At 35.1% G+C, this 27,502-nt stretch overlaps 1 protein-coding gene across 3 annotated transcripts in view; it reads left to right on the top strand.

Moving 5' to 3' along the window:
* The window catches only part of LOC150102497 (nuclear valosin-containing protein-like), a 534,631-nt gene that overhangs the window by 152,056 nt on the left and 355,073 nt on the right, over positions 1 to 27,502 (top strand). For all 3 annotated transcript variants that reach the window (XM_090398755.1, XM_090398754.1, XM_090398756.1), the window contains one exon: positions 18,227 to 18,361. In XM_090398755.1, coding sequence (XP_090254881.1) covers positions 18,227 to 18,361 — 135 coding nt within the window. The remainder of the gene's footprint in view (positions 1 to 18,226; positions 18,362 to 27,502) is intronic.

The raw sequence follows: 27,502 nt of genomic DNA, 5'->3' as shown, positions 1-27,502 counted from the left end.
ATTCAGGTTATTTCAGCTGGAAAAACAAGATCTACAAACAAGTTGAAGGTACTGCCATTGGTAGCCCTCTGTCTCCACCTTTGCCAAACTATTTTTTGAAATGTTGAAAATTTATTTATCACTAGGTTAGACTATAATAGATTTAGTTTAATCCTTTATCCCAGTGAGAGCAAACAAAGTTTGCGCCTGAAAATATCTTCAGGACTAAATATAGTGTTGTACTATCTTATCCAGTAAGTAGTGCAACACCAAGGCAACTCGTGGCAAAGGTGGAGCAAGCTACCAGGCACTTCTAACCCAGTATCTCCCATAATGCAAAACACATTTCCTATGTGGATATGTATACTGTTATGCATTAAAGGGATTGGCCATCTACTTTAATGCATAACAGTATACATATCCACATAGGAAATGTGTTTTGCATTATGGGAGATACTGGGTTAGAAGTGCCTGGTAGCTTGCTCCACCTTTGCCACGAGTTGCCTTGGTGTTGCACTACTTACTGGATAAGATAGTACAACACTATATTTAGTCCTGAAGATATTTTCAGGCGCAAACTTTGTTTGCTCTCACTGGGATAAAGGATTAAACTAAATCTATTATAGTCTAACCTAGTGATAAATAAATTTTCAACATCTTTCTCTAAATCCAGAGTAATTTTTAAAAAAGGTGATAAACCTTTTGGCAACTCCCATAGGCACAGATGACTTGCTACTGCTTCTGCCTGGTATCTCCAGCTCTGGGCCTGGCTCCCACTGAAGAGACCTCAATAAAGGTCGAAACTAGTCTGGGTAGATGGCCAATCCCTTTAATGCATAACAGTATACATATCCACATAGGAAATGTGTTTTGCATTATGGGAGATACTGGGTTAGAAGTGCCTGGTAGCTTGCTCCACCTTTGCCACGAGTTGCCTTGGTGTTGCACTACTTACTGGATAAGATAGTACAACACTATATTTAGTCCTGAAGATATTTTCAGGCGCAAACTTTGTTTGCTCTCACTGGGATAAAGGATTAAACTAAATCTATTATATTATTTTTTGAAATATCTGGAAGACACCTTGTTCTCATCCATTCATCCCCAACCCTCTCTTTGGTTTCGTTATGTCGATGATGCTTTTGCTGTTTGGTCACATGCTGAAGAGGAACTTACCACATTTCTACAACAGATAAATAGCTTTCACCCACACATTCAGTTCACCATGGAAAAGTCTGGTAGTTTACCATTCTTGGACATACTCCTTACACGCACATCCTCTGGTACTTTGTCTACAAGTGTCTATCGAAAACCTACTTTTATGGGCAGATACATTCATCAAAAGTCTGCTCATCACATGTCTCAAAAAATTGGCATTATCAAATCTTTAATTAATAGAACACATAAAGTGTGCTCCTCTCCATCAAGCTTACAACAAGAACTTTTCACTATAAAAAAGTTAATAGAATCTAATGGTTACAACCCTAATCAAATCCAACAGATAATTGACTCCTATGTTCCAACACCTCAGGATTCTTCAACAGACTGCAGAGTTCCAATTCCTTACATTTCAGGCATCTCAGAACCTATAGGCAGAATTTTGAAGAAGTATCATCTTATTCCCACATATTTTCCTATCAACAAAATTTCTCACTTGTTGCCATTTACAAAAGACAAACTCTCACCTCTATCATTAGCTGGTGTTTACCAGATACCATGTGAATGCAATTTTTCATATTTTGGATAAACAGACCGTTCTGTGGAAAAAAAGAATGAAGGAACATCAATATTATATCAAATACATGAAACCTCATAAGTCTGGTCTAGCACAACATAGCATTGACACTAATCATAATATCCAGTGGGATAAAGCTTGTCTTCTCCACAGATGCAGGTTTAAATATGAACGCATTTTTAAAGAAAGTTGCGAAGCCCTCTTACATCAGCCGAATTTAAATCAAAATGACTGTCTCTCTCTCTCTCTCTCTCCCCCAAAAGTTTGGGAGACTCTTATTTTATGCAACCATCAATGAAATAATTATCTTTAAAGAATTATTTAATAATATTTTAGTAATTAATCTTCTGGCATGCGGCAACGATTTTATTTGGTTATCCACCGACTGTTCTGTACTTTGTATTCCATTCCTTTAACTGTTTGTTCTACACTGAGGATGTACTGTTACTTTCAGTACGAAAATTTGTGTCTTATTTAATTAAAGTTATTACTGTAGTCTATATGTGTTCCATTATTAATTTATTATGCCACAGGTACCTCTAAAGATTAGGTTTTATTGTCTTTTTAGGATGATGATATCATCAAGAAACATTGAGATTTTCTGGGGTACTTATCGTTTCATTTCTTATCCTTTTGACAACTGTTTCAGTGCCACTAAACTGGGAAGAAATGCCTAAGTCTCCGAGGACAGACCATTGTAATATTTATTGTATTTGAGATTCACTTTCCACAATTTCCTGTGTATGGCACTTCATCCTTATAAAGACTTAATTCAGAATCACGTGAATGTCCACTTCAACTGTCCTAACTACACACAAAGCTTTCAGATTGCATTTACATCTTCAATAGGAAGGTGTGGATATTTTTTGTGTGAACAATACCAAAATTTACTCAGCATCTAGTCTTTCAAAAACATATACAGGTAACCCTCGTATAACACAAATGTTAGGTTCCATAGAAATGCCATTATATAAATCGCGTTATACGAGACATAGATCACATAGAAAAAGAAGGGTTAGGTTCCGAAATCGTTTTTTTTTTTAATTATATAAACAACAATGACATCCAACAAACACAATATTTTTATTTAATTCAGGTAATTCATGCAAGTTAAAAAAACATAAACAATGCAAATACGTAGTATAAAATTATAAAAATTACAAATTGTACATAAATTTCATTGACATAATGCATAAATGTTTTAGACACAATAAAATAAAGCGCATATTTTAATTGTCATCACTGTCTTCAGAAATAACATTTCGTAGATGTTCTTTAAGTGGCGGCGGTCATCACCACTTGAAATCTCTTGGACATCATTTGTATAATTCTCATTGTATACTTCAGCTGATTTAGTCATCAAGAAGTCAGTAATAAGACTTTGCTTTCCACTATATTGCAATTTTTTATTAAGTTCATAATATGGCGCTAAACAAATATCCAGTTGTCTAGTGAATTTTCCCCGAGTGCTCCATTGAGGGATCATTATCCGTAAAATAACTTCCTAACTTTCTTGCTAAGTCCAATCCTTCTGCTAATTTCTTTACACTGAATTCTTTAATGGATTCATCACAATCTTTGCAGTACTTTCCCTGCCATTTGGTTCGATGCCATCTATTAATTGTACCAGTTCCTCCTCATTTAAATCTGTTTCTCCATCAATTAATTCACTAATTTCGTTTTCAACCATATCGCAAAAGCCCTCTCCACCAAAAATGTGTGCGACGTTTATTATACGACGTAGCTCAGCATCCACTGGAGGTACGAAATTTTGTGCCATTACGGCTTCAGGCCATATTTTTTTCCAGCAGACAACATTCAACGTAGAGGGTTGTAATTCCTTAATGGACAGAGAAATAATTTTTACACAATTCAATATTGAAAACTCTTTCCACACTTCAGGCAGTGTCATGTTTGGATTAGATTCCATTTTTTCCAAAAATTAATTTAAATGTTCGCTGAATATAATATGACTTAAATATTGATATTATTCCTTGGTCGAGTGGTTGAATAAGTGAAGTAGTATTAGGCGTCAAAAAAGTTATTTTAATATTCGGATGGCTTAAATTTGTTGGGTGGCCTGGTGCGTTATCTAAAATTAGTAGAATTTTGAAGTCCATATTCTTTTTCTTTGTATAACTTTCTACATCGGGTACAAAACATTTGAAAAACCAATTTTCAAACATGCTAGCTGTAACCCATGCCTTTTTGTTGGCCTGCCAATAAATAGGTAGGATGGACTTGTTGAGCCCTTTCATCGCACGAGGATTTGCAGATCGGTTAATAAACATTGGTTTTGTCGTGTAATCACCTGATGCATTACTACAAAATAGTAGAGTAATTCTATCTTTGTAAACTTTGAATCCAGGAGCTGATCTTTCATTTTTCGAAATATAGATGTGTTTTGGCATTTTTTTCCAATATAACCCAGATTCATCTGCATTGAACACCTGGTCTGCACTGTAACCACCTTCTTTAATGATTTTTAAAAGTTCTGCTGGGTATTTCCGTGCAGCTTCAACATCTGCTGATGCTGATTCTCCCTGGATTTTAAGATTATACAAAGAAAACTGCTTTTTAAAGTTTTTGAACCAACCCTTACTGGCAGAAAATCCATGCTGAGAGATTTTTTATGAAGAATCTTGATCAAGTTCTTTTAAATGTTTATAAACTTTGAGAGCTTTTTGCTTAATAAGGTGTCCATCCAAAAGAATTTTCTTTTGACTGCAATCCTCTATCCAAATCATTAGAGATTTCTCCATTTTTTCTATTAGAATATTGCGAACACAAGCAATGCACTTTGCACTTACTGTTGATCCAGCAATAACACTTTCTCAGATTTTATGTTCATTTTGTTTGATTATTCAAATTGTTGATTCATTTAAATTCAGAGTCCTTGCAACAACTCCTGGTTTTTCTCTGATTTTCAACCGATCCAAGATTTTAATTTTTTTCTTCGAGAGAAATGAATTTCTTCTTCAATGTTGGTTTTTTCCCTTTCGTTGCAGTTTTTGTGACCATTACAATAAAAATAAACTTTTACATTAAAAAAAAAAGCATTACATATGTATGTAACTCACCAGAAAATAAACTGCTCTGCTTGAGAATAACACACTTATGATTTTAAATGCGCTTTCCTGCAGAAAACGAAGACAATTTTCAACAGTAAACACTTTATATAGTAAACCATAGATGGTGAACCTATGGCACTCGTGCCAGAGGTGGCGGCACGTCAACGATTTACAGGTGATATCCTTTTATATGCTTATAAATTATTCAAGTTTTTTTTTAATTGTTACAATACGTACAAGCTGAATTTTGTTTTACACAAGACAGCAGCTATAAAGACGTGCATATGACTGGTGCGGTATTAACAAAAGATCGCGCGACCCAAAGACAAAAGCAACCGACAAGTGTTGAATTGAAATGCTAATTCTCTTCAATCGAATTCCATAACATCTGAAACTGTCATAACAACATTCACTATTAGTTTTAACACATTCACAACAGGGTGTCATTTATCGTTCTGATGGAACTTCTCATTACTGACTGGCTCAACTCACACAAACATTTCAACCCTTGGTTGAATTTTATGGCTTCTTGTTTGTGTTTGAGGTGGCAGGCGAACTCACACATTCATTATATGGCATGTTTCATTCTTGGTAGTCTTTTATTTTAAGTTAGCCTTTGTGATCTGTCATAATGATATCGAGAATTTCAAATGCAATAAAAAAACACTTATTGCATAATTGAAAAATTGGACAAGGTTTTTAGTGCAACATATTGTTTTGCTTAAGTCTATACAGCGTAGTTTCTGTGAGAGGGGACATGTGATTTATTAGTTAGCGCCGTTTTTATTCCATCTGTCTCTAATTGCACTATTTGTTGAGAATGACACAGATTGCAAAAGCCCTCTGTACAGTACTTATTCAGTGATACAATAAAACTAAATTCGATACTTATGACTACTTGTGTGATATGGGCAGACACAAATTTGACGAAGATAAAATTTGATTTTAAGTCCCGTGGTGAAAAATATAAAAATAAAAAATAAATGAAGGGTTACTAGAAATTGTAGACCACGTTGAACAAGGGATATCACAATTTGTAGACTGCGTTATACGAGGGTTACCTGTAATTATCCATGCACTGTCACTTTTTCCATATTTTATTTAAAGAACTTCTCTTTTATGATTTTTTTTAGCAAAAAAATATTAACTGACTTATTTCGTAATTAGAATGAAAATTTTTGATGCAATGACTAATCAACATCAGTTTAATCATATATGCTTATTTATTAATATTGATTGTGCACATATATGTTTCTGGATTGAGATCATTTTTTATGTTCCATATACAGTCAATCGTTGACTTACAATGGGGTTCCATTCCAACAATGCTATTGTAAGTTGGAAATCACTGTATAAAGTATAATGATATCTTAACAGTTATCATGCCACCTGAATGCTGATATGCATCGGTCTATTTTGTTATAATTTTCACAATTTTACTCATTGCATATAGTAAAATGATTCCTTGTACAAATTATAACAAAAATTGCTGTATATATATATAATACTGTACTGTAATAAATAATGAAACATCGGTGTACAGTACTTCTGCACTCGACAGTAAAATAGTCAGTTGAAAACATGGTGGTTGAGTAATGCTTCAAACCTGCTGCTTTATTAATTGGACAATTCAGAGGCAGAGGAAGCTAGATCATTAAAAAAATCTTCAAATTCAGGAATTTCAACAAAACATTCTGAGAATCGTTCACTGCGTTCATCACTTGTGGCAGGTCTAGGCTCATTTCAGGGAGTAAGATAATAGCAGGATTCATCTTCTTAAAATATTTGTATATTACATGCAACTTAGTCTGCACACTTTGCTCTTTTCTTTTCTGCATAACCTTCTATATAATAAGCAGATGCAACCTGCATCATTCTCTCTTCTTTGCTAAATTTCTCCATGATGGGATCCATTCCCTCAAACAACCAAACTGCCTTATTAACAAAAAGCAAATACCTCTGTCAACTTTTTCAGTTTTTTTTTTGGGGGGGGGGGGAGGGGGACTTCATTTTCTTCTTGCTCTGCTGCTCTTTTTTTCTTCTTCAATATTCTGTAAATTTCTATAAAGTCTTCATTAGAGAGCTCTTCTTTTTCTTTTGCAGCTTCTACAAGCTGCTCTACATCTGCATTATCGGCCTTCACCTCTTTAGCTATCAGCATTATCTTCTCATCTTCTCACCAATCTCTTGTAAGGCTTTGTCTTTGTCAAATACTGTAAATCCATGAATATATTTTCAGCAGTTTCTTCCAAACATCATTCATGTACTTTGCTGTCACCTCACTCAAAATGCTCTATCTACACTCTTTGTATATGTAAGATATTATATTTCTTACAAAAGTATATTAGGGTTTTTCTCACCTACAGTAACAGCAGTAGTCTGAACAAAATTTCTTAAATAAGACTTGAATGCAGTGGTAACACTTTAATCCATTGGTTGCAGGAGTGCGACATTATACACTGAGCATATTAACAGGATGGCTTTTGTATGAGTGGTCACAAGTCAAGGACTGACTGTATATATATATATATATATCATAGTAATTAAGAATGATTTTTATGATTCTCGGCATATTTTGAAGAGGAGGGCGGAAACAGACAGGGAAGGAACCACAGGAAATAAAACATCCCTTATTGCAACTGCTGACCACAGTACACAACAGCCGAGATATTGCTGTCATATATATTCAAGCATTTTATGCTCATCATCAAATTCCTACCACGTATCCTCAAGGGGTGTACAGGATATGATGGTACTACGTGAAAAATTTACATCATTACTAACTTCCTATCTACAATTTTCCTCCAAATCAGTCTGTTACTTGTCAAGACTCCAACATTATTAGATCTTATATTTCTATCGTCTAAGACACTTTGTACCGTATCAATCCACCTATATCTTGGTCTTCCTCTGGGTCGTTTTCCTGCCAACCTGGTAGAAAACACTTGTTTTGCTAATCTTTCTTCGCCCATTCTGTTTAGGTGACTGTACCACCTGAGATTACCTCTGCTAACGCATTCCTGGATGCTGACAATGTCAAGTTCTTTCCTAATATCCTCGTTTTTAATATGATATTGTCATTGATGCCATCTGTTCATGCCGCTAATCTTTCTCAGGACTCTCATAGTTCCAGTCTCTAGTCTTTGATCAAGTGTTTTACTTCTGACCTAGCTCTCAGATCCATAAGTTAAAATTGGTTTGAACACTGTCTTTTATACAGCTAATTTAGTGTTCCGACTAATTTCTCTCTTATTCCATATGAATTTATTCAGTTGACTTCCTGCCATACCAGTTTTGTTGATTCTGTTGTCAATTTCTATTTTAATTTACCATCTAAACTAAAAATCATGCTTAAGTAGTTGAAATGTTTTACTTGTTCCTCAGGGTCCCCATTCAAAACACAGTTGACATTTTCAATGCTTCTGCCTATTTTCATTGTCTCTTTCTCTTGTTATTGCTGACCTTCATACCATATGTATTACAACAGCTACTCAATTTAGTCAGAGAATCTTGCAGACTTGTAGCAGATTCATTCAGAAGTATAACATCATCCGCATAAAGCAAAGAGACATTAACATCTCCAATTTTGATATCAAGTTTTATACCACTTTCCTTCATAATGTGATCCATATAGGTAAGGATTAACAGAAGGGATAATGTACATCTTTGTCTGACACCAGATTTAACATTAAACCATCATCCTGTACTTCCGTCAATTCTAACTACTGACTTACAACTCAAATAAAGACTAAGTATGGCTTGATATAATGGCCCATTGACACTGTATAGCTGTACCTTACTGAATAGCTTCTCTCTTGGCATGATGTCATATGCCTTTTTCAGATCTACAAAACTTTGTTATATTCCCATGATTTCTCAACAAAGTGAAGATCTGATCCTGACAGCCTCTATTTGGCCTGAATCCAGCTTGTTCTTCACCAAGCGTTTCTTTCACAATTCTTCTCAACCGTTTCTCAAGTATACTTGCATAAATCTTACCAGGAGCATTCAGTAGGGAAATACCTCTGTAATTCTCACATTCAGTTTTATTTCCCTTTTTATATATGGCTACTATGAGAGCTCTAGTCCAATCATCTGGAATTCATCCCTCTCTCTCCAGGCCTTCTGAACTACGTAGGGCAACCACTGTAAGACTTTTATACCTCCACACTTCAGCATTTCTGTCTAATATCATCTACTCCAGCTACCTTTCCACATTTCAAGACTTTGAGGGCTTTTTCTACTTCAAGTATGGATATGTATTCCTGACAGTATGCCTGTTGAGTATTTTTTATCACTGCTTGTTTCATTTAGCAATTTTTCGAAATAATTACTCCATACTTCAAGGATATCTTTTTCTCCAGTTTTTATGTCACCTTTATCATCTCTAATTCCGTTTACAACACTCTTTCCTCCATTTCTGAGCTTCTTCAACAACCCACTAGAATATCTTGTCACCATCTTGATATTTATTTTCTATGTTCTTGCCAAAGTCCTCAAAAATGTAAGAAAATGATATAGTGTGTAAAACTGGCTAAACAAAAGTCCTGGGAAGTCTTTGATAAGAACATAGACAATAAATATGAGGAAGGACAATGAATATAAAAGTGCTCGTTCCTGAAGGTCAGAGCTCTGCTGCATGTATTAACTCTAGAATTACCACAGTTATCCAAGTAAAAAGGTATGATCTAAGGAACTATAACTGATTTATTGAGCCATTCGCAGTTTCAACTTGCTTAGGCATGTACTTAGACATGTATGGCTTAATCTTTGAGACAAGCATATCTCGTTAAAGGATTCAGAGTGTACTCATTCTAATTACAAGGCCTCAATAGAGTCCCGTGTTGTTATTTTTCGTCCCTACCTCCCCATGCCGGGAGTGGGTAATTTGCACGCCTGCTTCCTACCTTGGATGTGGTAGCCGTTTCTCGGGCTCCCTCTTCGGAATCGAAGCCTGATTCCCTGTTACCTGTTACGACCATGGTAGGCGCATAACCTACCATCAACATTTCACCAATACAGCCACTCTGGGCTTGCAGACCATGCTCTGGATACATGCCACAGAATGCGGTTGAAGAAAGCCACAGTAATACACCACAGCAAGTAAGAAAATTAGCATCCCTTATCCGCTCCACTAAAGACCAACCACTTCCCCTAGACCTACGTGGTGTATACCAGGTTGGTCTAAGTGCCCTTGCAGCTGTAAGCTGTCCTACTTTGGCCAAACAGGCAGGATAGCGAATATCAGAATTTCGGAACACAAGGACTACATCCGGTTTCACCAGTACAGCCGCTCTGGGCTTGCAGCCCATGCTCTGGATACACACACCACAGAATACGGTGGAAGAAAGCCACAGTAATACACCGCAGCAAGTATAAATTTGAAAGACTATTCATAGAATCAGCCTCAGCCCTAAGAAACATGCCAAACCTCAACAAATTTGGATGCACGAGACTGCCCCAAATTTGGGAGACGTACATCTTGAGAACTTCAGCCCAACGGCCAAGAATACCTAATATAGCCCGCTAGGGGGCACCATCAGGACTTTAGGAAAAACAGCAGTTTACTCGCTTCAACCTCATTTGCTCTTTTTTAGTGTCTGCATGCATGTGTCTTAATCTTATGTTCCCATGAAGATGGCAACGTGACGTTGCCAAAATATGGGAAGTATATATTAAAGTTTATTTTAATTTATATTCCACTATACATTGTGAATTCCTTAAGTTATTTAGTAATCAAATATGAGGAAGGTGGCAAAATATTCTGATGATTATTGAAAAAGCTTAGAAATGGAGGAAAGAGTACTGTAAAAGGAATCACAGATGATAAAGATGACATGAAAATGGAGATAAATATATTCTAGATGCCTGGAGTAATTATTTTTCAAGATTGCTAAATGAAGCAAGTAGTGGTGCACAGTGCATGGTGGTAGAAAACTCCCAACAGGAATGCATATCTATACTTGAAGTAGAAAAAGTCATCAAAAACCTGAAACATGGAAAGGCAGCTGGAGTAGATGAAATTCAACCAGAAATGTTCATATATGGAGGTATAAAAGTTTTACAGTGGCTGTATTTGCATAATTCAGATGGTTTGGTCAGAGGGTGAGATCACGGATGATTGGAGCAGAGCTTACATATTACCCTTACCCTCCATCTGTAAAAAGAGAAATAAAAGTATATAAATTAAGTGGATATTAAATCCAACATCATTTCAAAGCCAAACACAGAAACTATTAAAGTTTCATGCGAAAATTGACCAGAGAGCTTGCGGGAATACACCGCTGCCATACTATGAGTTGCCTTCGCCGAATCTAATAGGTAAGGCCCAAATGCTAAAAGCGCATATATTGCCTTCTATTGGTCCATTTTGATAGGTTTCACAGCTGTTTCAAACTCATTGGTTTTCGGCAGAGACTAGGTAGAAACCTAAGAGGGCAAAAACTCTCAGTACTAGAGAACTTGAAGCGTCGGAGAGGTGTATTTTGCGTAAGTGAACTCTCAGTTGGTACTTAAAGTATTTACTAAAATAAAGAGACAAAGGCCTCATTTTGGCATTTGAAAAATTATATAAATTATATAATTTTGCATTATAAATGTGATTCCTCATGTCTCGGTTCCAGTACATTTGAGAGGATTATGCTATTAGAGTTCAAAGGAACAATTTTAAAAGTTTCTGCAGATTAATTAATCAAAAAAAAAAAAAAATGAACAGTTAATAGTTATCACTTCCCAAAACTTAGAGATTGGCATATAGTCAGAATGATTAACATTTGGATGATTTCATAGCTTGCAGGTGTTTCCAGAAAAACACAATTGAATTTGAACCAGAGGCGAAAAAAGTTTTGTAGTGATTACACTTCATAATTCAGTAGGTTGAATTATGGATTATTAGAGTAGAGCTGTTACAGTTCCTATCTGTTTAAAAAAAAAATAAAAAATATAGAAATAAACTGAATTTGTGAATTACATAGAAATTTCTATATAGAGTGTTCCTGTTGAGATTTATGCAACCATACTTGAGAATAGACCAAGAAAAATCATGGAAGGAGAAAGTTGGGCAGAACAAGCTGTGTTTAGGTGCCAAATAATAGTTGTCCAGGTCAGATTTTCACTTTACAAAGATCATCATCATCAAATTCCTGCCATGTGCCCTCAAGGGGTGTACAGGATATGATAGTACTACATGAAAAAATTTACATCATTACTAACTTCCTATCTACAATTTTCCTCCAAATCAGTCTGTTACTTGTCAAGACTCCAACATTATTAGATCTTATATTTCTATCGTCTAAGACACTTTGTACCGTATCAATCCACCTATATCTTGGTCTTCCTCTGGGTCGTTTTCCTGCCAACCTGGCAGAAAACACTTGTTTTGCTAATCTTTCTTCGCTCATTCTGTTTAAGTGACCATACAAACCTGAGATTACCTCTGCTAACGCATTCCTGGATGCTGACAATGTCAAGTTCTTTCCTAATATCCTGGTTTTTAATATGATATTGTCATTGATGCCATCTGTTCACGCCTATAATCTTTCTCAGGACTCTCATATCTGTGGTCTCTAGTCTTTGGTCAAGTGTTTTACTTCTGACCCAGATCTCAGATCCATAATTTAAAACTGGTTTGAACACTGTCTTGTATACAGCTAATTTAGTGTTCCGACTAATTTCTCTCTTATTCCATATGAATTTATTCAGTTGACTTCCCACCATACCAGCTTTGCTGATTCTCTTGTCTATTTCTATATTGAATTTACCATCTTCACTAAAAATCGTGCCTAAGTAGCTGAAATGTTTTACTTGTTTCACAGGTTCTCCATTCACAACACAGTTGACATTTTTTCTGCCTATTTTCATTGTCTTTGTCTTTTTATTGCTGACCTTCATACTATATCTATTACAACAGTTATTCAATTTAGTCATGGAATCTATCAAACTTGTAGTGGATTTATTTAGAAGTATAGCATCGTCCGTATAAAGCAAAGAGCTGACATTAACATCTCCAATTCTGATATCATGTTTAATACCACTTTCCTTCATAATGTGATCCATATAGATAATGAATAACAGAGGGGATAATGTACATCCTTGTCTCACACCAGATTTAACATTAAACCATCTTCCTGTACTTCCTTCAATTCTAACTGCTGACTTACAACTCAAATAAAGACGAAGTATTGCTTGATATAATGCCCCATTGACACCATATAACTGTAGCGAATTGAATAGCTTCTCTCTTGGCACCTTGTCATATGCCTTTTCCAAATCGACAAAACTTAAATACAGATCTTTGTTATATTCCCATGCTTTCTCGACTATTTGTCGTAAAGTGAAGATCTGATACTGACAGCCTCTATTTGGCCTGAATCCAGCTTGTTCTTCACCAAGCTTTTCTTCCACAGTTCTTCTCGACCGTTTCTCAAGTATACTTGTATAGATCTTGCCAGGAACACTTAGTAGGGAAATACTCTGTAATTCTCACATTCAGTTTTATTTCCCTTTTTATATATGGGTACTATGAGAGCTCTACTCCAATCAGCGGGAATTCGTCCCTCTGTCCAGGCTTTCTGAACTATGCTGTGCACCCACTGTAAGACTTTTATACCACCATACTTCAGCATTTCTGGTCGAATATCATCTACTCCTGCTGCCTTTCCACATTTCAAGCCTTTGATGGCTTTTTCTACTTCAAGTATGGATATGTATTCCTGACTGTATGCCTGGTCAGTGTTTTTTTATCACTGTGCTGTCATCACTGCTTGTTTCATTTAGCAGTTTTTCAAAGTAATTACTCCATACTTCAAGGATATCTTTTTCTCCTGTTTTCATGTCACCTTTATCATCTCTAACTCCTTTTACAGCACTCTTTCCTCCATTCCTAAGCTTCTTCAACAACCTCCAGAATATCTTACCACCTTCTTGATATTTATTTTCTCTGCTAAAGTCCTCCCATGACTTTTGTTTAGATAGTTTTACACAGTGTTTCGCTTTCTTGCATTTGTCTCTGTATTCTCTAAGAGCACAAGCTGACTTATTTGCCAGGAACTTTTGATATGCTTTCTTCTTTTCCTTCACTGCCTCTTTAACTTCCTGTGTCCACCATGGAGTTCTAATTTTTCTATTCTTGCAGAAAAGTTCACCACATACCTCTCTAGCTGAATCAATCAGGGCTTTCTTCAAGGTTTGCCACTGAATCTCCAAGGTTTGATTCCTGTTCTCAAACTCTTTCGTTTTTTCTTCAATGATATCTGTGTATTTTAGTTTACAGTTCACATCTGAGAGCTGCTCAACTTTTATTTGCTTTAAAACTTTCTTACATGTTATTCTTTTCAATATGAAATTCAATTTTATCATGCTAAAGAATAAATAGTGATCACTTCCAATTTCAAATCCTCTGTACACTCTGGTGTCCTGCACCAGGGAGAAAACATCACTATCAACAATAACATAGTCAATGAGACTTTTCTTATTCCTTGCCTCATCTCTCCATGTGAGTTTGTGCACATTTTTATGTTGGAACATGGTGTTGGTAATAACCAGTCCATGTCCTGAGCAGAAATCCAACAGATATTTGCCATTATTATTAGCTTTGCTCTTTTCTCCAAATTTTCCCAAAATATTTTTGTATGTCTCACAATCATTTCCTACTCTGCTGTTTAGATCCCCAAGAAGGACCAACTTTTCCTTTTTCATTGTGTCAGTTGCTTTTTCTAAAGCCTCAACTATTCCTCCACTTCTACCTTAGTAGAACCTTCTGTGGGACCATAGGCACAAATAAGTCTCATTGTCCAGTTCCCCATTCTCATATTTGCCCACATCACTCTTCTCGAGACTGACTGCCATTCAAGAAGATTAGCCTCGTATTTTGTGTTGAATACTACGGCTACTTTTTCTTTTCCTTGATTGTCATTGCCCGAATATAACATTTTGTATTTATTGCTCAGAAAGATCTCACCAGTTTTTGTCTTTTTTGTTTCAATTACCCCTATTATGTCGATCTGGTACTTATCTAATTCCTCAGCTAGCTCCATTTCTTTGCCATTCAGGCTTCTTATGTTGATAGTACCAATCTTTAACTCTGGTGATGTTGAGTTGGGGTGTGTTTTCAGATTTGTTCCAGTAGCCGACTTTTCGCTGTTCGCCCTGGTTCCCTGGCAAAAACAATGGGGGCCTTGTTTTACCAAGCGACACCCTAGCTGGCATGAAATTTTGTCATGTTGTACCATCCTTTTTTATTTTTGTTTAACCAATAAGAATTCAGTTTGGTTGGCTAAATCCCAAATTGCCAGCCCATCCTCGTTCGTTCAGTATCCAAGTAGATACCCAATAGGATGCACCACGAGAAGGTATGGATTGGACATTAGGTCAGAAGCCGTGGTCGGTTCTCCGCATTCCTTTAAAGGCTATGTGGAGGTCTCCTCTCAATTATACAGCTTTGACCCCTAGATTTGGATTTTTAAGTTTTGTAGATCTAAAAAAATCATATGAGTTTTATGCGGAAAGTTCCCCTCCCTCTCAAAATGTACTGCTCTGTTACAGAGCAGTACATGGTCTATATTTAAGTTAAAGGAAGGACAATAATAACATTTGTGAGGAAAGGGTGCATCACTTAATGAAAGAAAGTGTCATTAAACATGTTATCACAATGAGATATGTTAATGCCATCTGTTTACTATATGCAGATGATTTTATACTCCAAAATAAATTTTCAGTCTTCTTTAACTAAATTAAAACACTGCTGTAAAAAATTAGGCATGAAAATGAATAATATAAATGCCGAGACTATGAAAATTGGCATGAACACTGAAATCATCAGCTGCATCCTGAAAAGAACAACAACAGCAACAAAAAACTGTATGTAAAATATTTAGGTATAGTTTTGTGAAAAGGTGTTATTGTGAGGAGGCAGTTGAATAGTTTATATGGAATAAGACATAAATTAGCCAAAACACTAAACTAGCAGTATACATGATCATGGATCTGAGAGTTGGGTTAGAAATAAAGCATTTCTACTGCAGTTTTCTACTTTGTTCTTATTTTCAAACTCACATTTTTTGTTGAATAATATTTTTGTATTTGAATCTACAGGTCACTTTTGAAAGCTTCTTGACTTGCATTCATTTTAAAACTTTCTTATGTTTTTCTTTATGACTTTTTCAGATTCTGTAATATGCTCTTGTATCCTAATTCAGAATGAAGGTATCACTGTCAGCAGTCACATAGTCAATAATACTTATTTCCTCTTATCATCTTTCATGAATTTTTTGCACATCATTATTCTGGAACATGCTGTTGGTAATGACTGGTCCATGTCCTGAACAGTAATCTAGAGGAGGTAGTACTTTAGCTTTGCTCTTTTCTCTTGATTTTTCCAACACATTTCTGTGTGTATGTTTCTGGTATTTATTTTTTATTTGGTGATAATATCTTCTTCAGATACCAGAAAAATGCCTCTTAGTAGAAGTAGAACCTTCTTTTGGAACTGGCAAAAGTAAGTCTGTTTGTCCAATTTGTTATTCTGAAATTTGGTTATATCACTCAGCTTGAAATTGTCTGCCATTCAAAAAGATTATCTTTGTGTTTAGTGTTGAATGCTGTAACTGCTCTTTCCTTTCTCTCCACACACATACATACAGAGTCTGTCAACAAAATGTATACACACTTCAGTAAAAGAAAACCTGTATAAAAATTGTAATACTAAATTTATACAGACATCGAGGGATGAATACAAGTCTTTGACTTCTACAATTACACAAGGTTCTCAAAGTGGTGACCATTAGCATCCAGACACTTATTATGCTAAACTACTGCCTGGGCAATGTTGGCCAAAGTGTCCAGTGGGATTGCTGCACGTTGCATTTCAATTTCTTTCAGAAGGGCTACCAGTGTAGCTGGTTTTCTATGATACACTACATCCTTTTGAGTCCCCCACAGGTAGAAGTCCAAGGGTGTTAAATCAGGAGAATGTGGGGGGAGGGAGTAAAATCAACTGCACCTCTTCGTCCTATCCATTGTGTCCGCAAATTCTCATTGAGGTAGGATCTCATGTCTCGGCGGTAGTGTGGTGGTGTTCCATCTTGTTGGAAGAGAAATTGATCATTCCCATAAAGTGCATGAATGGCAGGTAGAATGGTTGTGCATAGCATGTCGGGTCACTTGACCAGTAATAGTACCTTCAAAGAAGAATGGTTCTATTAAACCCCCTAGATGATAATCCACACCAGACATTGAACCCGATAAACTGACTGCCTTGTCCACATGAATGCCCGGATTTTCTGGAGTCCAGTAAACACAATTATGCCCATTCACTGTTCCACTGAGCTTAAATTGTACTTCATCAGACCAAACCATCTTCCTCACAAACTCCTCATCCTCATCTACCATGTGCTGAAACCACTCACAATACTGCATTCTTCGATCAGGATTGTCTTCATCTTTTGAGAGAACATCATACTATACATTGCTACCATAATTCGATCCAACTTCGAAAAAAGTCCATATATGACATCTGTTAAAGTGTGTATACGTTTTTTTGACACACTATATATATATATATATATATATATATATATATGTATTCAAAAGTTTTATGCTCATAATATTTTAGACTCATAATGTTTTGTGTATCTAAGCTAATTTGATTTCCATTTGTTTTAAAGAAAGTTCCTTGGTAAACTATATTTTAGGTTAGATTTGTGAATTGCTTTTAAGAATTTATTCCAATCAATACACCATTCAGAGTTGAAGTGGGGAGGGGATATATACTTAACATAGGGTTCTGTTCAGGTATCTTTGTGCACAACATTTAGTGTTTTTATCACTCCCACACACACACACACACACACGAGAGGCTATGAGGTCTATAGCAAATAAATGTGGTATGTGGGCTGTGATCAAGTGCAAAGTTATCTGTTGATATTTATTCCTTGCATTCTTCTTACATTTGTTAACTGTTAGTAATAATATCCTTTAGATTGTATAATTCTGCTCATGTTATAAACTCTGCAACCTTTTCCTCCATTTTATAACTGCACATAATGTTAAACTGATGGATTCTTATCTTACAGTGATTATCTAATATAACACTTAATTCAATCATTAAGTAGTAGATTATAACCTCAACAGTGATTAACCAGAATTGGCTAGTAGATTATTTGGACCAATTTTCTAATTTGAATCCTGAGTTATATAAATCATAATGTGATTTTAGGTTGCAAGTTTTAAAAACAAGGTACAGCTAATATATATTTGTATTAATTATGACTTGCAGAATTAAAGTTTTCTCACATTACTACACAGTTTGCTATTGAAGTATATCTTCATTCATAGTATTAAATAATTAGATTAATATATGTTGATAAAATACATGGTTACCACACTATTCACTGATTTTTATCTTCTGTATTTAATTTGGAATTTAAGGATTTTTGCATTACAGGAAGTTTGTAAACTTTTGGTTCATATGAAACATCCTGAAGTATATCAACAGTTAGGTGTTGTACCACCAAGAGGTTTTCTTCTTCATGGACCCCCAGGATGTGGCAAAACTTTACTAGCACATGCAATTGCTGGGGTGAGTGAGACATGTTCTGAATTCTGCATATATTTTTTAATACCATGATGGACACTAATAATGATTTTGTATAATAGTAATTTTCTCAGTGTTTTATTTGATTTCTTTCATAATATACTTTAATAAATGACCAAAAAAACATGAAATCCATTTATAGGAACTTATGTGGTTTTCCTTCAGAGAGATAACGTGATTTGGATTTGGCTATTGAAACCGAGGAACATCCCCCATCCAAAAGGAATGGTTGGTTCTTGGTTCCTTACTACCATAAGGAACCAAGAACAAATCCTATGCAGGCTAGAAGAATTTTATAAAGAACTCTATAGTGATCCTTCAACAGATAAATCAAATATAAATAACTCCTCTCCATTACACATGGAATTCATCCCCCCATTCACTTCAGATGAAATAAAACAAGCATTAAAACAAATGAAAAATGGAAAATGTCCTGCTGAAGAACTAATTCACATAGAATTAATTAAATGGGGAGGAAACAATATAATTCACCAAGTCACAAACTTACTAAATTTATGCCTAGAAGAGGGGAAGATACCAGAAAATTGGAGAAATGCTACTCTGATACTGTTATTTAAAAAAAGGGGACAAAGAAGAAGTAAAAAACTACAGACCAATTAGTATTCTCTCTCTAATCTGTACAAAATTGTCATAAAAGTAATAACAAACAGGTTAACACCTCTTCTAGACTCAAATCAACCAGTAGAACAAGCAGGATTCCGTAAAGGCTTCAACACAGCTGATCATATTCATGCAGTAAAACAAATAATAGAAAAAGCAGAAGAAAGCCAATTGCCTCTCTATTTAGCCTTCATTGATTATGAAAAAGCATTTGATTCCATCAAAACTAATGCAATAATCAATGCACTCCAGAATCAGGGAGTTCCTGGAGAATATGTGGACTCCTCCAGGCAATATACCTCACTGCAACAGCAACAATCCAACTTCACACGAGTAGCGATAAAATATCAATTGGAAAAGGTGTCCGACAAGGAGACTCTCTATCACCCAAAATCTTTACAGCAGTCCTTCAAGAAATATTTAATAATATAAACTGGACAAACCTTGGTATAAAAATTAATAACAGAAACTTAACACATCTAAGATATGCAGACGATATCATAATTTTTGCAAACACTCCAGAAGACCTTAATATAATGATAGAAGACCTATATCATGAAAGCAGAAAAGTCGGTCTAAAGATAAACAGAAAAAACTAAAATCATGTTTAATCGTTTAGTAACACCAAAAAACATAATAATAGAAAACAATTTTTTGGAAAGAATCTCTTCATATACATACTTAGGTCATCTCATTGACCTAAACTGTGGACTCCAAAAGGAAATAAATAGGAGAGTTCAACTTGCCTGGAGTGCATTCAGAAAACTGAAAAACATTTTTCAAAACGATGATATCCCACTCTGTTTAATAAGGAAGACATTTAACCAGTGTATACTTCCAGTCATCTCATATGGTTGTGAAACTTGGTCGCTAACAAGAGCACTGGCAAATAAATTAACAACAACTCAAAGAAAAATGGAGAGGTTGATGCTAGGCATCACATTAAAAGATAAGAAGTGAAACACCTGGATGAGAAGCCCGACTCGCATCACTGACATCATTCTTCACCACAAGCGACTAAAATGGAAATGGGCCGGACATTTATCCAGAAGAGAAGATGAGCGATGGACCACCATACTTACGAACTGGATTCCTAAAGAAGGGAAACGAAGCCGAGGACGTCCTAAAAGAAGATGGAGTGATGAATTGTCAGAGTTTATTGGGGAAAGTTGGTCAACCATTGCCAAGAACAGAGAAAGGTGAAAAGAACTGGAGGAGGTTTCGTCCAGCAGTGGACAGAAAATGGCTGAAAAGAAGAAGAAGATGTAAAGGGAAATGCTTCTTTTAAATGTTATAAGTGTTATTTATTATGAAGGTGACAAATTATAATCAAAAATATGATTAAAAAACATTGAAATGCCATCTGCTTTCATGAAAATAGGCATTATATTCCACTTATTGGAAGAGACTCAGTGGAAGATCGAGTATATTTGAAATGTATATCTCAGTATTTTTATGCATTTTTGTATGTCAGATGTTTGCAATACGAAAAGAATTAAATTTTTATTAACCTTATGTAGCATATCATTTGTATAAAAGGAACAAAGATATTATAAAAGAATTAAAAATAAAATCTATTGAAGAAAAACTAAATAAATATAAACAAAATTGAATAGAACATGTAAACTGAATAACCAGCACCCCAATATCCTAAACAATTAATAAAATAAAAACCAACTGGGAAGAGAAAGCCTGTTTGACCTCAGAAGAGTATGTTAGTGTTTTTAGTCAATTACATATTAAAGAAAATGATGGTAAAATTAGATATCATGATAGAGATGACTGACATTATCAAAAATCAAGGAGCCATTGAGTTTTGATGAGATTGTTAGGAAATTGGGACATTAAATTTAAGAATAATTATTTTTTTAGCCTTTCACTATTTTATCTGCACTTAAGACACTCGCAGATGTGATATCATTTTTTTAATGAACAAATTCAAAAGATGACGGTCCTTTCAATTATAGGATACCCATATTTTTGGAACTTACTCCACTTTTTCCTGGATAGTCGAGAGATTTTTGAAGGCTATTATTGTTTTTTAGGACTAATTCAAGACTATGCATTCATTATATATTCACTGAACATATATTTATGTTCATTACATATTAAAGAAAATGATGGTAAAATTACAAAATCCTTTCAACCTTCCACTCTGCAGCTGAAATACTAGTTTTTTCTTTATTCCCAATATTAATATTTCATGAAATGAAAATTTTAAAATTTGTTTAAAAAACAACTACTGTCTTTTATTCCTATAGGGAGTTGGCAAGCCAACCAGAGATAGCTGGCCGATGGCTGTCACTAATTTTAAATTGCATCTGGTAAGAGATGGCAGACAAGTGCCACCATCTCATGATCCATAACACAGTGTATTACTGTATGAAGTATTGTGGGTTCTAACATCGATTTTCTTGCATTTATGGGATGAAAAACTCAAGTTTCCAAGAGGAAAAACCTACTTGCCTGTGCTAGAGATCCACTAACTTGAAACCTGGTTGAAGAAAGGCTCAGGAAAAAAAAAATCCTCTAGTTAGTGACTAGAATCAAACTGAGAAGAGCTTTTTTTCGGATTATCTAGCACTATGGATGCAAATGCCACTTCGACAGGATTGTGCGGGCCTAATTTTAAAATTGATATTTGATATTTGTCTTCTTGACAAAAAAAAAAATTAAATGTTCATGCTCTCAAATTGAGTTATATAGGTAATTTTATTTTGAGCAAGTCAGAAATCAACTGTAGTTAATCAGAAATATCTATTGATGGCTAAATATTCCCCACTTTCAAAAACAAACAAAACAAAAAACCTAATAAAACAACTGTGCAACATAGCTTCACTGTTCTCCCCCCCCCTCCTCTAAAAGGTGATTCTATTCCATGAAAAGATACAAATGTAATTGTATCAGGTAGTTTATAATTTTTCAACAGTAAAACTGAAATGATTGTTATGACTTAGAAATTCATAACAAATTTATATATTATCATAAAGTGATAATGGTAATAAAGCAATAATAATACACCTGAGGGATTACAAGTATTTTTTTTTATAAGTAATAGCATAAGTACAAATGAATTTTCTTTTGTGAAAAATTTTTCAGTGATAATTTTTTCAGCAAAGGATTTTCTGGCAGAAGAATAACTTTCTTAGGTTTGATAAAATTATTATTACCAGAGACCTCTAGGGAGTCAGGGACTTATTAAAGGAGACTAAAGTTTCATGCACACCAGGGAGGGAGAGGGGGGGGAGAGAGAGAAAGAAAATGAGAAGGCATTCACACAAGTTGAGAATGAATGCACTCAATTTCTTTGGATGCCCTCTTGTTCTCTCTCTCTCTCTCTCTCAGCACCCATAAAATGAAAAATTCTTTCTACTGTTATCCTATTTATGTTATCCTTTCAGAAGTTTGTAGTTTTTTTTTTTGCTAGCATTTGTCCACAAATTCTCAGTCTGTTCTCATAATCTACATTCCACATTAACGGTGATATCAGATTATCTCATAATCTGATATCACCTTTAATGCTCTTCTTTGTACCCTCTCTACTGTATCTACATCACCTTGAAAACTAGAAAATTAGATCTGTACACAATAGTCCAGGACAACATATCATGGCCTTGTAAAGAGGCAAAATGGCATCTTTATAAATCAGTGTTCATTTCAACCATGTAATTATCCTCTGAGTTGCATTTTTCATCTTTGTTATATAACCCTAAACTTCCCATCTAAAACTCCAAGATCCCTTAGTCTGATTAGTTTCTTCTAGCATAATTCCACTAGTATAATATCCTATTGGATATTTCATGACACCCAAATGTATAACTTTGCATTTACCAACATTGGAAAGGGGGATGCCTTAAGGGTCAAAGCTGTATAACTGAGAGGAGACCTCCACATAGCCTTTAAAGGAATGCGGAGAACCGACCAGGGCTTCTGACCTAATGTCCAATCCTCACCTTCTCGTGGTGCACCCTGTTGGGTATCTACTTGATTACTGAACGGACGACGATGGGCTGGCAACTTGGGATTTAGCCAACCAAATTGTATTCTTATTGGTTAAACCAAAATAAAAAATGATGGTACAACATGACAAAATGTCATGCCTGCTGGGGCGTCGCCCGGTTAAACAAGGTCCCCGTTGTTTTCGCCAGGGAACCAGGGCGAACAGCAAAAAGTCAGCTACTGGAACAAATCTGAAAACAAACCCCAACTCAACATCACCAGAGTTAAAGATCGGTACTATCAACGTAAGAAACCTGAATGGCAAAGAAATGGAGTAAGAAACCTGAATGGCAAAGAAATGGAGGAATTAGATAAATACCAGATCGACATAATAGGGGTGACTGAAACAAAAAAGACCAAAACTGGTGAGATCATTCTGAGCAATAAATACAAAATGTTATATTCAGGCAATGACAATCAAGGAAAAGAAGTAGCCATAGTATTCAACACAAAATATGAGGCTAATCTTCTTGAATGGCAGTCAGTCTCAAGTAGAGTAATGTGGGCAAATATGAGAATGGGGAACTGGATAATGAGACTTATTTGTGCCTATGGTCCCACAGAAGGTTCTACTAAGGTAGAAGTGGAGGAATTTTTTGACGCTTTAGAAAAAGCAACTGACACAATGAAAAAGGAAAAGTTGGTCCTTGTTGGGGATCTAAATAGCAGAGTAGGAAATGATTGTGAGACATACAAAAATACTTTGGGAAAATTTGGAGAAAAGAGCAAAGCTAATAATAATGGCAAATATCTGTTGGATTTCTGCTCAGGACATGGACTGGTTATTACTAACACCATGTTCCAACATAAAAATGTGCACAAATTCACATGGAGAGAAGAGGCTAGGAATAAGAAAAGTCTCATTGATTATGTTATTGTTGATAGTGATGTTTTCTCCCTGGTGCAGGACACCAGAGTGTACAGAGGATTTGAAATTGGAACTGACCACTATTTAGTCTTGAGCAGGATAAAATTGAATTTCATATTGAAAAGAATAACCTGTTAGAAAGTTTTAAAGCGAATAAAAGTTGAGCAGCTCTCAGATGTGAACTGTAGACTGAAATACACAAAGATTATTGAAGAAAAAATGAAAGAGTTTGAGAACAGGAATCAAACCTTGGAGATTCAGTGGCAAACTCTGAAGAAAATATTGATTGATTCTGCTAGAGAGGCATGTGGTGAGGTTGTCTGTAAGGATAAAAAAATTAGAACTCCCTGGTGGACACAGGAAGTTAAAGAGGCAGTGAAGGAAAAGAAGAAAGCATATCAAAAGTTCCTGTCAAATAAGTCAGCTTGTGCTCTTAGAGAATATAGAGACAAATGCAAGAATGCTAAACACTGTGTAAAACTAGTGAAACAAAAGTCATGGGAGGACTTTGGCAAGAATATAGAAAATAAATAGAAGGTGGCAAAATATTCTGGAGGTTGTTGAAGAAGCTTAAGAATGTTTGAAAGAGTACTGTAAAAGGAGTTAGAGATGATAAAAGTGACATGAAAACAGGAGAAAAAGATATCCTTGAAGTATGGAGTAATTACTTTGAAAAACTGCTAAATGAAACAAGCAGTGATGACAGCACAGTGGTAAAAAAACACTGACCAGGCATGCAGTCAGGAATACATATCCATACTTGAAGTAGAAAAAGCCATCAAAGGCTTGAAATGTGGAAAGGCAGCAGGAGTAGATGATATTCGACCAGAAATGCTGAAATATGGTGGTATAAGAGTCTTACAGTGGCTGCACTGCATAGTTCAGAAAGCTTGGACAGAGGGACGAATTCCCGATGTAGTAGAGCTCTCGTAGAGCTCTACTCTACTACTCTCATTGGAGTAGTAGATCTACTACTCTCATTGGGGTAGTCTCTACTCTCATTGGAGTAGAGCTCTCGTAGCACCCATATATAAAAAGGGAAATAAAACTGCATGTGAGAATTACAGAGGTATTTCCCTACTGAGTGTTCGTGGCAAGATCTATGCAAGTATACTTGAGAAACGGTTGAGAGAATTGTGGAAGAAAAGCTTGGCGAAGAAAAAGCTGGATTCAGGCCAAACAGAGGCTGTCAGTATCAGATCTTCACTTTACGACAAATAGTCGAGAAAGCATGGGAATATAACAAAGATCTGTATTTAAGTTTTGTCGATTTGGAAAAGGCATATGACAAGGTGCCAAGTACGCTGCAGTTATATGGTGTTGTTGGATTCTAATTATGTAGAAAATAGAATAAATGTTGTTTGATTCAGAATCCAACATGATTTTCCGTCATAAGAACTATATTTGTAGATATTATTTAATGTAAATAACATAAATTATAATTGATATTATATAACTACCTTAATTATGTCAAATATTTAATTGCTTAATCAAAGAAATGTGTTAATGGTAAATAGATTCTGTATTAAGTGTTATTAAGCTGTTTTATTTATTGTTTTGTCAATATTCTAAGAATTTATATTTGTGATTTAACTACGCATTTATTGAAATGCGATCATTCTATTTATTCCTTTTATGAAAGCTTAATGTTATGTAATAACTCAATGTAGTTGTATAGCGTAATGTAACATTCGCGAGAATGTTTACGTCTATCGGTTGTCATGGAGACGCGTGAAAATAAACGGGCGCGTGTGAAGGGAGCGTTTGTGGAAAAGAGAAAAAATAGATACGTAGTTGTAAGTGGGGGTCGGAACGGAACTTTGGAACTATAAGGTAGCAAGGAAGTAAACTAAAGAAGTAGATGTAATTAAAAGGTTCTTAGGGAAGAATTGAGTAGATATTTTTTTTCATAAGTGAATCTTATAGTTGGCTGAAAGCAAAGTCAGCCGTAGTAATAAAGGAAATTATTGCCGTAATCGGATAATTAGAGAACTGGACATTCAAAGAAGAATTCTGAATAAATCCAGTCAGTCTACAATTACGACTTATTTCTATACTACGAAAAAAGGAATTGTACGGAGTTAAACTAGTTGATGAATGAAAAATAAGAATAATTAATGTACCTTATAGTTTTTATCTGGAGTTTTGAAGCGCGATTAATAAGGCTTAGTTATAACCTTGGAGAATTTTTATAAATGTGTTTCGCAAGTATGATAAATACAAACTGAAAGTGTGCTCACAAAATATTGGAAGTACTGAAGATTATTTCTGGTAAGGACAGTCACATTAGTTTATTTCAGTGTATGAAGATTTAAGTATTAGTTCCGTTGCGCTGTTTGTAACATTAACTGTAGCTTACCATCGAGGCTGAGAGTTGAAACTATAGACATTGAAATGATATCTACCGTGGTTAGTGCCTGTTATGAGTTAATCGTAGAGTGTAGCTGAGAGACACAAGGAAACTGTTTAAATAAGAATTTCTATTGTAATAAGTTGAGTATAGGAACTTTGTGATTCTGAAACTGTGAAATTGTATGTGAAAGTTTGAAAGATTGATTTATTGTGAATGACTTGACCTGATGTACTAGCTTGACTGAGTTATCATATTTAAAAGTGGAATACATGTATTTTGTTATATAACCATATATTAAATGTTTTGTTTGTTATTTTAAATATTGTGTTTGCCTGAAATTCTTTTTACTGCACCGTTCACAAAAATTCGGATCTAGCGGGAATCCCAGAAGGAAAGAAAATAAATACCATCGGCCTGAATGAGTGAAAAGACTGCTAACTAATTTTGAATTAATCTTACTAATTCATATAGACTTATCTAAGGATAGAGTGGCGCAGTATAATAGAAATTTCTCTACCCTTAGATCAGTGATTAATTTGCAATTAGTTTTCCTTTAATTGATGAAAGTGACTTTAGCAAGATGGCGGATTTAGAACATAACATGAAAATAGAACGTCACGACAGTGTCAATGGGGCATTATATCAAGCAATACGTAGTCTTTATTTGAGTTGTAAGTCAGCAGTTAGAATTGAAGGAAGTACAGGAAGATGGTTTAATGTTAAATCTGGTGTGAGACAAGGATGTACATTATCCCCTCTGTTATTCATTATCTATATGGATCACATTATGAAGGAAAGTGGTATTAAACATGATATCAAAATTGGAGATGTTAATGTCAGCTCTTTGCTTTATGCGGATGATGTTATACTTCTAAATAAATCTGCTACAAGTATGCAAGATTCTCTGACTAAATTGAATAGCTGTTATAATAGATATGGTATGAAGGTCAGCAATAAAAAGACAAAGACAATGAAAATAGGCAGAATCATTGAAAATGTCAACTGTGTTGTGAATGGAGAACCTGTGGAACAAGTAAATCATTTCAGCTATTTAGGCATGATTTTTACTGAAGATGGTAAATGAAATATAGAAATAGACAACAGAATCAGCAAAGCTGGCATGGTGGGAAGTCAATTGAATAAATGCATATGGAATAAGAGAGAAATTAGTCGGAACACTAAATTAGCTGTATATAAGACAGTGTTCAAACCGGTTTTAACTTATGGATCTGAGAGCTGGGTCAGAAGTAAAACACTTGACCACAGATATGAGAGTCCTGAGGAA

The sequence above is a fragment of the Typopeltis vanoorti genome, chromosome 10, assembly GCF_054136105.1.
Source record: "Typopeltis vanoorti isolate ZY-2024b chromosome 10, IOZ_Tvanoo_1.0, whole genome shotgun sequence".
In the NCBI taxonomy this organism is placed as follows: domain Eukaryota; kingdom Metazoa; phylum Arthropoda; class Arachnida; order Uropygi; family Thelyphonidae; genus Typopeltis; species Typopeltis vanoorti.
The sequence above is the reverse complement of the archived record's forward strand: the minus strand, read 5'-3'. Positions and strand labels throughout refer to the sequence as shown.